Source organism: Moschus berezovskii, chromosome 13, assembly GCF_049115385.1.
Source record: "Moschus berezovskii isolate FMDL1 chromosome 13, NW_MosBer_1.0, whole genome shotgun sequence".
NCBI lineage: Eukaryota > Metazoa > Chordata > Mammalia > Artiodactyla > Moschidae > Moschus > Moschus berezovskii.
In genome coordinates, this window is record NC_142472.1 from 54,380,458 (window position 1) to 54,392,063 (window position 11,606).

General features: G+C 45.4%; 1 protein-coding gene across 1 annotated transcript; it reads left to right on the plus strand.

Annotated features, from left to right (window-relative positions):
• The first annotated feature begins 109 nt into the window (after positions 1–109).
• LOC148775839 (protein POLR1D-like) lies at positions 110–11,112 on the plus strand. Its single transcript, XM_055426337.2, has 2 exons — positions 110–181; positions 10,061–11,112. Exons 1-2 carry the CDS (start codon positions 165–167, stop codon positions 10,323–10,325), a joined length of 282 nt encoding a protein of 93 aa, XP_055282312.2. The 5' UTR covers positions 110–164; the 3' UTR covers positions 10,326–11,112.
• Positions 11,113–11,606: the final 494 nt, after the last annotated feature.

The window sequence follows — 11,606 nt, forward strand, 5'->3', positions numbered from 1 at the left end:
CTCGAAAGCTGTTCCTTTCCCAGAGTCACATATGTGGGATATATAGATTTTCAGAATATAGTGGGGTGACTACCTCTCAAATTTCTTCCTTTTTTTTCCCCACCAGGAAAGCAATAGAAGAGCTGCTGAAAGAGGCAAAACGTGGGAAAACAAGAGCAGAAACAATGGGACCAATGGGCTGGTAAGTACCTGAGTCATCGTCCTAAAAAGAGAAAAGTTTGCATTAGCATGCCGAGGGAACGTAGAACCATGGGTGTGAAGGAGATCACCAGAGACAGGTGGCGCAGGAAGAGCACTGCTGAGGGCCGCGGCCATGGGACAGCGGGCAGGGGGTGTGGACTGAGAGCACCTGCCATGGAGTCAGCGCCCTCTGGTCCACAGGTCCCCGAGAGAGGGGTCGGCCCTGCTGTGCCTGAGGCCACCAGAGTGCAAGTAATATTACATCAGTGTTTGTTGTTTACGAATTTCTGACTTAATTATAGTCCTCAAAAAATTTACTTGTAAAATTCTAAGTATTTTGGTTTTGTGACAATTCAGCTGTGTAGAACAAAAGTTTAACCTTTGTGTGTGTGTGTGTTTTTTTTTTTACTAAACAGAGCTTGTTAAAACTTAAGATTAAGAACCACAGCTACTCTTCTAAGTGTTATTTTAGCAATAGCATTTGCATCCAATAAATATGCTGACTTAGCTCTTTTATCTACAATTTAAAATTCACTCTAATGGAGTACTTTGGGCTGTTAAACATTGTAAAATGTAAAAATGGGATGGGAGTACAAGCTAGGTCTCTATGGGTTTGACTCGTACAAGAACAGGGCCTACATCAAATACAAACCAAGGTTAAAGTCAAAGAAACAGAGAAAAGGCAATTCCTAAAAATCAAGCAACATAAAATAAATGGACCTAAATGTGCCATATAGTAGACAGCTTAGCCACCCATAGAGGAACTATTTCAGGTGATCTGTGCAACTTGACTGTATTTCCAAAAGACAGACAGGAACTAGAAAGAAACTTTAAATTGTTTCTCCAGTCATCACATTGTTAGTAATAATCTTGATACTGTTATCCTGAAAATATTATATAGTAGGATAAAGTGAGTAAGTAAATATGTGTGTTATAGATACTAAGGTTTTTAGTATAAAAGCTACAAATATAAAATTAAAGACATAAAAATCCATAACCCTAAATTTTAATTGGTAATACCATTATGAAGTTGTGCTAGATTTTCAGTTTAGAAGAGAAAGAAAGGGCTTCCCTGATGGCCCAGTGGTGAAGAATCCACCTGCCAATGCAGAGGACATGGATTCGATCCCAGGTCCAGGAAGATCCCACATGCCATGGGGTAGCTAAGCTGGTGCACTGTAGCTCTGAGCCCACTCCTTGGAGCCCAGGAGCCACAACTACTGAAGCCCATCCCCCTGGAACCTGAGTTCCACAACAGGAGAAGCCACGGCAATGAGGAGCCCATGCACTGCACCTCAAGGGTAGCCTCTTTTCACCACAACTGGAGAAAACCCACACGTAGCAACAAACACCCAACTCAGCCATAAATAAATTATTTAAAAAAGAGAGAGAGGAATAAGCTTTTCTAACTCTGTCCACAGAAAAGCCCTAGAAACAATGACCTTCTACTTAGTAGCAGTGAGCACCCCCCAGCACCCGGGGATGGCATATAATACTATAGTGGTGTATACAAGGCCGTCTCTCACTGACCAGAGCCAGAGAGCCTTAGAGAAATAACTGGCTGCAGATCTGAGGCTGTGCCTTGAGTCAGCCGAGCTGCACGCTAGCTGTCACTGCCTCCTCACAGCCTCCAGCACCGCCTGCACTTCTGTGCCAACTGCACATTCAGGGAGTTCCCAGAGCAACCCTCAGCCTCTGTAATCTGCTAGAAAAACTCATGTAATTCACAGAAAGCTATTAGACTTACGGTTACAGTTTATTACAGGGAAAGGATACAGATTAGAATCTGCCAAAGTAAGAAATGCAAAGGCCATGGTCTGGGGAGGTTCCAGACACAGAGTGGCTATTGCCCGCCCCCTGTGGAGTCAGGACAGTTGCTGCGACCCCCCAACCCCACGACCAGCATCAACCTATGACAATGTACTTGGCATTATGCCAACCAGGGAAGCGACCCTGAGCCTCAGGTGTCCACAGTTTTTACTGGAGTTCCTGTCTGTAGGGTGATTGCTAGATTGCTCACATAACTGGCCTCAATCTCTGGCCCACCAGTGCCCCAGAAACCCAGATCCCCACCCTGAATCATGTGGACTGTCTCTCTGGCATGGGCAGCCCTCGCAGTCAGTGTGGCCAGATCCACCCCAAGCAGAGACGATTCTATCAGGTATAACGTTGCCTCCCAGAACTGATTACCTCCCAGAAGCCAGGGCAAAGTCCAGACCACTCTGTGGGCAAGACTACTGTTTACTATGCAGTCAGGACACATATAAAGCCGAGCCAGAAAACCTTATCATATCAGAAAGTAAAACTCTCAAAGACTACAGTAGTCACGTCAGAAAGACTGGGAACCAACTTGAAAGGCCTCCCGCTAACTGAATCATCAAAAAAATAAAGCTGTAGTGGCAGAGATACCTAAAACATGTCACAATCCATAAGGTCATAACAATAATCACATCAGGAAACTCACTGGTCCCTTTTGGATGATGCTAAGGAACCAAATCATTGTTTGTAAAACTGGTAAGCAATGAGAAAGAACCAAGTATTTATCCTGCTGCTTGTACAAATTATACATCACAGTTATATAACAACTGATGAAAGAAAACTTCTTTATAGAATTGCAACTGTTAAATGTAGGACTGCAGAGTAAGATTATCCTCATTTGTATTCTTAATAACTCCATCATAAGACAGTCTAATTTAAGAATAGACAAAAGATTTGAATAAACACTTCACCAAAAATGATATCAAATTGGGCAATATCTTCATTGGCATATGAAAAGATGCTCAAATCAGTTACTAGGAAAATGCAAATTAAAACCACAGGTTTTCACTACAAATGCACTAGACTAACTAAAATTTAAAAAGACGGACAGCAGCAGATAAAGAGGAGAACCTGGAACAACTAGAATGCTCACACATTGTTGGCAGAAATGTAAAGTCATACAGCCACTTGGAAAACAATTGGCAGTTTCTTACAATATGCACTCACAGAATTATTCTTCTAACCGCTGACCAGAGGATTGACAATGTAAGCCCACACTCAAATCTGTCCAGTAATGTCCATGGCAGTTTTCCTCATGATAGCTCAAAACTGGAAACAGCCCAAATGCCTGTCAGCTGATGTGTGGACACACCCTGGTGGTGCCCGTACGTCCCATACTAGTCAGTAAGACAAAGGAGCAGAGCTGCTGACTCACACTGCAAGGATGAGTCTCAGGTGCATGCGCCCATGAAAGAAACCAGACTCAACACGTGACACCATGTAAGAGTCCACTTACATGACCCGGAGAGAAGCCAGAAAAAGCCAGACCTGGAGGGAGAGAACACCACTCATCACTTGCCAAGAGGTGGGGGCCAAAGGGCTGCACTTACTGCCCAGCTTTTCTGGTGACGGAAGTGTTCTGCATCTTGATTGTTGTGATTATAACATGACTACACACATTCGTCAAGACTCACCACGCTGTTTACTTAAAATGATAAATGTGATTCTGTGTGAGCAGACAGTAAATATGTCTACTTATACAGAAGACTGGAGAAGGAAATGGCAACCCACTCCAGTGTTCTTGCCTGGAGAATCCCAGGGACGGGGGAGCCTGGTGGGCTGCCATCTATGGGGTCGCACAGAGTCGGACACGACTGAAGTGACTTAGCAGTAGCAGGATACAGAAGACATATGTATAAATTTATTATTTTAAAATCTGATTTTTTAAATCTGATTTAAAAATAAAAAGAATGTCATTATTCTACAATCCTTAATGATAGACTGAATCTAGGCAAAGCTCTGTCTCTGACTTGCTAAATCTATCAGATGAGAAGCTGATGGGAACCTTCTGATGAGTGGGTCAGGCTGATGACACTGGACTCATCCATCAATCCTTATACAACAGAAAGGTGCAATAGGAAGAGAGTACCACCACTTACAGGACATCCTTGTGAAGAACCTGCACCTGAACCTGACCAAGTCTCTAGTGAGAACTACTAGTTGGCAGGAAATAGAGGTCAGAGGAACACACTCAATGACTATAGAGATAAAATGACAGAAATGAAAAATCTGAGGAATTCTGCAGGACAAACAAACCAGTTTCTTTAACAAATGAATTCCACGGCAAAAAAGGGAGGAGGAGTACCCCATGAATTAATAGATCTGAGACAACTCTAAGTGTAACCTTGTCCCCGTTCTTATCCAGACTCATTGATGTAATGATACAAGGAATGAATGTTGACTTCTGTTTAGCTGTGATAATAGTACTGCTATTATTTTTTTAAGCTGTTATCTTTCAGAAATTCATTCTTACGTTTTTATGGATGCAGTGATATAATGAAATGCAAAGATCCAGTGTGGATCAATCTGTATGTATGTAATCATTTTAGCAGATACCCAAAGGTCAACTACTGGTGTGTGGTGGTCTGCTTTTCTAAGCATCTAGAAGGTTTTTACATTTGCTCTAAAATTTAAAATAGAACTAGAGCAAGTGACACTCTTTTTTTCCTCTTGGATATTCCATAAGAGAGATCTCAAGTGAGGCAGTTGAGCTGTTGCCAGAAAGAGACTGCTGAACTAGAGAAAATGCAAGTGGGACGAACTTTTTTTATATCATAAAGAAAGAAACCATTTGGTACTATGTACTTCCTTGGACATATTTCAGCAAAAAGAATCTCTTGAGAAGCTATTCTTGACAGACGCCTTAGAGAAGCTGAAGTATTGGCCCGTGTGGCTTCCTTTCAGTCAACATAAAGGAATTTATAAGCACAAATTTCAGAAATTTGCTCAGCTTCATGGTCTACAAAGCTGTATTTATTCAGTCACATTCACTTCAGCTGATCTTAGCCCACTATAATAATCAAGTCCAGTGCCCGGGTAACTTCCACCTTAGACATGGAGAGGCTTGTACTTGGTACAAAAAGTCCCAAAGGTTGGATTTGACAGAAAACGATTCTCCAGTTTTCATAACGCAGTTGTTTTAAGGTGAATGACATTTTGGGTGCTTTTCTTTTGGCTTGGGGTCAATCTGGTGACATGGGTGAGCACTCCTACGTTTTCTGATATCTTCTGTCAGCAGCAAATCATTTCCCCGGCCTTGAGCCAGTCGTGCTGTGTCTTTATTCATTTAAACGTCCTAGGGGACCAGCACTACCCCTCCTTGTGCCAGGCCCAGTGGTTGTTGTCTGTTAGCACACAGGACGCTGGGCACCCCGCCCCTGCCTCCCGCGTTCACCCCCCTTTCCTGCCTGGTTAGGAAGGTGGGTGGGGAGCCCCAAAGGAGCGACCGTCAGCTCACACAGTGGCGGAGACGACCTGTGTGGCTGAGGGAGCAGGGGCCCAGGGGCCATGCCCCGCCGTATGTTCCAGAGCCCCCGCTCCTCACACTGCTGCTCTGACCTCTCCTTGTCCCACCTTCTGTCCCTCCTGGCCATCGCCTCAAACACAGGTAGCCTGGGATGTATTTTTGCTGCAGGACCTAGCATAATGCCTTACACATGAAAGAGCCTCAGATTTTTAGAAATAAATATTGCAGATACAGATGTACATATGTGTCGGCTAGTCTTCATTACTTTTAGGTGTAGTGTTGGAGGCGGAGCATATTGAAAACCTACCTCATTACAGAAAAGCTGTTGGCACACTGGTCGCCAGGGCTGCTTCCTTCGGGACAGATGCACGGAAGCAGATGGTACGTGGCGTCGGGTGGGCTCGGAACACCGGCCCTCCAGGAGCCCAGGTGAGTCTGACACAGACAAGAACGGGGCACAGAACACCCTGGACACACGTGACTTGGAGATCTGTGAAGTGCATCAGGCCATGGGAGATGATGGTGGCTCTTCTTCTGTTTAGGGAAGCAGAACCTTGGGGTCAGGGAAGTGGGCTCCATGCATTGTACCCTTATCCAGTCCTTTGTTTTGCTGCCAAAGCCCTTCCCATACAGCATTTTATTTTCCATTCTGCACGCTCCTTTGCACGCTCTCAGATGTATGTCAACCACAGAAAGAAGCCCAGCTATAGTCCCCACAGCCCAAGGAGTCAGGTGATCCTGGATCTTGAGACTGTGGTTGGTGACAACTCAGCTCGTCTAAGGTACCACAGTCACCATAACCGCCCACGGTGCCACAGGTGCTAATCTGGCAATCAAATGCCTCAGCTGCCTGAGAAGTTCTTGTAGAGTATTATAATCCCTATAGCTGCACTGCTCATCCTTAATTATTCTGCATTACTCGCAAGCATACAAAGAAAAGTGCAGAATGGAAGATAAAATGCTGTGTGCCTGCATGGGAAGGGCTTTGGCAGCAAAACAAAGGACTGGATCAGGGTACAATGCATGGAGCCTGCCTCCCTGACCCCAAGGCTCTGCTTCCCTAAACAGAGGAAGAACCAGCATCATCTCCCACAGCCTGACGCATCCACAGATCTCCAAGTCACGTGTGTCCAGGGCCTTCTGTGCCCCTGTCCTTGTCTGTGTCAGACTCACCTGGGCTCCCACATGGCCGGTGTCCCAAGCCCACCGGATGCCACATACTATCTGCTTCTATGCATCTGTCCCGAAGGGAGGGCACCCCTGGCTACCAACTGGGGTCGTGCAGGGAGGACAGACTCTAGAGTCAGAGCCCTGGTTCCCGTCCCGGCTCCATGCCCTCCCAGCTCGGGACCCACAAGCAAGCAGCCTCCTGTGCATCTGTCAGAGGGGCGATGTGGGGAGAGATGGAGGGAGGCGACGCTGGTGACAGGAATTGTCCGTCAGCGTGGTCGCCACACTCCTGGTTCTCACTGGTGAGTGGTCACGTACCACTTATTTGATGGGTCACATTCATGAAAATGTTTTAGAAATTGACGTGGCGGCTCTGCATCTGCAGAATGTTAGATATTACTGCCTCTGTCCAAAGTATGAAAATCAGAAAGGGAAAAAAAACTACATTTATCTTCCCCCTGCTGTTCTCTGTGCTTGCTTGAAATAAACCGGTCATAAAAAACAAAACAAAACAATCATGAAATACAGTTGACTGTCTTTCCACAGTTGAGTGGAGTCTGATAACTGCCAGGAGAAAGTGCCTCATTTTTGTGAAGGACGTTACACAGCACGCCTACTCGGGAAATGGTGCGAGAATGCTGAAGAGCTGACACTCCTCGGTCCATCTCAGTCTCTGCCAGGGCAGGCGAGACCCCTCCTCTCAGGCTCTGCGTCAACAGCTTTGAAAGCGGAAGGAAGTTGCTTCACTTTTTGGTTTAACATGGATAGAACGCCAGGTCTTGAGTCTGATGCTGCTGTCATGGGTACTTTCTAAAGCAGTTTTAACGCATCTCTTATTTATAGAATTTCATATCCATTTATGTTGTTAGCACCTTAAATCTGGCTCTCCCCACATGAGCTAGTATAACTTTCTAAAATAAAAAATGAACCAAAAATAAGAGTAACAAGCCAGGGTGAGAAGGTTGACATGCGTGTGGGTCAGAGCTCCTCAGGAAAGCAGCTGCACACCCCGCAGCCCCCACCCCTAGTCCCCAGCACAGCCAGTGACAGAGCCACTGCAGATGCGCCCAGCAGCTAGGCCTGTGCCCAAGCCCCAGGGCTCACGCTTTCCCCACAATGCTGACATGGAAGAGGCTTCAGGAGAGTTGAGGATCTAGGACTAGCTTATCGTATCATTTCAAATACAGAAAAAAGTGGCACTAAAAGAGAGCTGAGAGACAAGAAGTCAGAGAGCAATGAAATAATTTCCTAATGTGGTGAAGGAGAGAAGGGTCATTTTCCAAAGGGTCAGCAAACGTAGAGAACATCGGACACTCCACACAGGAAGGGCCCTTTGAGATCACACATCACTCCAGCCTCCGGTGTTATTGTATCTGGGGAGCACCTGCAGACAGAGGTTACGGGTCATTCGGAAATGCAGACAATAAGCTCAGAGGTCATGCCCACTAGCCCACTGGCTCTGACGTCAGTGGAGAATTGAAGTGTCCTGGAGAGTGAAGCTTGCAGATATAGACGCTTAACCATTTTAAGCACCAAAACTTTAAAACTGTAACCATTTTTATGAACATTTCTGTAAAATATCTTATTTTTTTCTTGATGGCTCAGGGTTTTTGTTTTATTTTTAATAATTTTTTTTCATTGAGAGACATCAGATATTCTGCTATGTTCTTGATTAACTTACTATCTCAGGTGATTTGAGACTTAGTGGTCTTGAGTTTCCATCCTGGACAAATCCTGAATATATGAACTTGAATGCTATATATATTCTCTTTCATGAAAGGAGAATGGACAGTAATAACATTACTTTACATTATTACTATAATGAATAGTAATAAGAAAGGTCCACAGTCCCTTGTTTAAAGCCCTCGGATCCAGATAAGCTTCTTAGAAAGGTGCCATAGCACAGACAGCGTGCACAAGAAGTACCCCTGCGGTATGTGTTCAGCACACAGTCATCTCCCCAGCAAAGCATATGAATGTTACCCCAAAGGGGACGCAGACTAGAAATAAGTGCCCAGCGTCAGATTAGGTCAGGTCTGGCTGCCAAACAAGTTGTGTCCAAAAAAGGAACTTGGTCTTCAGATTTTGGATTCATGCATAAGAAATCATAGACCCACAGGTACCATTTATCAGGAATTGCTCTATGCCGGGCACTATGCTAAGTGCTTCCTGGGTTATCTCATTCAACTCCTGCAGTAGATGGATAATTCTGTTAACAAATAGAAAACTGAAGCACAGAGGCATCGGGTAACTCTCAGGATCCCAAAGCCAGTGAAGCCGAAGGGCTACGGTATGCACCAGAGCAAACCTCTACTGAGTGCCTGTTACCTGCCAGGCATTGTTGCGAGCGCACATTCAGCCTCCATCAACCTGCCCTCTAACTTGGTCTCTATGATGGTCCCCACTGAACAGAGGATGGGCAGCAGGGAGATGATCTGACATGCCCACGGTCCAGTCTGGTAGACAGTGTGACCCCAGAGCACATGTGTGCACCGCGTTGTATGAGTTCGTTGCAGAAGAAAAACTGGCGATGAGATTCAGCAAAATTAATTACGTTACAGACCAGAGCTCAAGGCCGAGAGAGAGAGTCAAGTTTTCACTGTGTGCGGTTTTCGTTTGTGTAGCCAAATGAAAGATTGGCTACACCTGAAAAGCAAATACTGCATATATAAATATGTGTCAACATGTAAATTAACGATCTGATCAGTGACATCCTTCCTCCTGGGTGAACTTGAATCGTGAAGCCCCTGAAATGTACATGGTCCAGAAATTCGCCTGGAGGGGAGATGTGTGGCCAGAGCTCCCTAGCAGAGCAGGGCTCTGAAACAGAAAGTCCTCAATTAGAAACTGAGTTTTTCAGAGGGTAAAAGGTGGTTATTGTATTTTAATAGACTCTTTAGATTATACTATATTTTTTTTTATCTCTAGAGTAGATCATGTAGGTCCAGTATTCAGGGTATAGCAGGAGAGACATTTTTGTTCCTCAGGGAGGGACTTGCCCTTATTCTTTGCTATTTAAAATCGGGCCACCATAAACATAAATCTGCATTTTGAGTTAACGCCTAGTCAAATCAGGCGTTTATGGTAAAGGGGAGAAATAACTCAGGAATTAAAAAAGGAATTAAATGACTCAGGTGATGTGTGTTGTGGTAGTGCCTGTGTGTGTACTCCTTGGCTTAATTAGTCCCAGCCAGGAAGAAAGGGTCAAGGTCTTCAGACAGGGTCCAGCCAGTCTGTCTGGGAATTCTCAGTGTCCTGGGTTTTCCCCCTTGTACTCGGAGTTTACACTAGGTGGCATGCAAGGAAAGCTGAACAAATTCAGAAACTTGACTCCGGGGAAGCAAGATTCTTTGGCACAGGCCCTGATGGGAGGGTTCGGCTCTGGAGTCCACATTTGATTTGTGGTTGTTCTCTCTTTGCCCCCAGGATGAAGTGTCCTCTTGCCGGGACAAATAAAAGATTTCTAATTAACACAATTAAGAACACACTGCCCTCCCACAAAGAGCAAGACCAGGAACAAAAAGAGGGCAGCAAGGAACCGGCGAAAAGCCAGAGCCAGAAAGAGGAAGGGCGCCAGAAGCACCGGTCTCACCCGTACAAGCACAGCGTCCACGCCCGGCGCTCACCACCCGGGAAGCGGGGCAAGCGGGGCGGCCATGAGAAGTCGCAGACGCGGTCCAGCAAGCGGTGAGGTGGGGGCCCGGGGCCCAGCGAGACCCTCCCAGCGCCCGGGCCTGGGGTGGTGCGGAGACACCAGGACGGGTTTACAGCAGGGCCTCCATCCTGACGGCGGACAGTCACCGAGGCTCCACGAAGGGAGGAGCACAGCGACGTCCCGGCCGGTGTAAGCGGCTTCGGCGGTATAATACACATTCGTCTGGGTTTTCTTCTGTCTTGTTTGTAAGTTGGTTTCAAAATAAATCTAGAATTTACAAGTTTTCGGAGATTATTAAAACTAGTTCCAGTTTTGTGTTTTGTTTTTTGTTTTTTGATGTGCTGCACTTGTGGTCTTTTCTCAGAATTTCTCAAAACAGATACTTGTCAGTCCTATACTTTTTGGGGGTGATGATTTTAGAAACCTGGCCAGTGACCATATTTATGAAAAGCTGTAGCCCTTTACCCAGAAATTCTTGAGAGTTCTGTGCCCGTTGACCTTTAAATGAACAACGCAGGAAAATCTCAAAATCCTTTTGAATTTAGCGCCTGCCTCCCATCAATAACCAGGGGTTAAAAAACTGTCTCTCTTCTTTCCTTGTGCATTCTCAAACTCATTCCTGAGATAGAACAATTTTTCTGTATTTCATTTTGGGGGGAATATGTACGTTTTAAGTGGTGCTTTTAAAAGAACCTTCAAAAGTTAAAATTACTATTATTTTCATGCTATGTCTTATTTAGCTAAAGACCTGCGATGCCATTCCTAGGTGTTGTACAGTTGTTTTCAGAAATCTGAATTTTAAATAAAAGTGTGTTTACAATTCCTTTTTTCTGTTTTTTCAGTACCAGTGTGGCTCTGTTTTTAACATACAGTTATCATTACTCACACCTGTATTCTTCCTTTCATACTCAGAAGAATGTCACCAAGCACGCTCTTCCCCCATCCACGAAAGGAAGAAGAATCTCTGTTCACATCACCCCCCACCTCCCAAAGCATCCGAGCTTATGCCTGGCTGCTCCCAGATAATCACTTGACGCAGCCCTGCTCCCTGCTTCCCAGCAGCAGAGAAAAACCCTTTCTAAGTGCTAGAAAGGAGACCGTCCGCAAAGTCAGCTTCGGGCTGTTGAACGGACCCACTCTGCCCCCACCGCAGAGCCGCCTGCCACACCTGTTCACTGCTCTGAGCCCAAAGCTTGGGGCTCAGACCCAAAGCTTCTTCACAGCCCTGTTCCCCTAGAACCCAGCCTCACCCCCATGACTGTACAAACACCCTTTCCTCGCAAACACTAAAAAGGGACCATTTGGTTCATATGACTT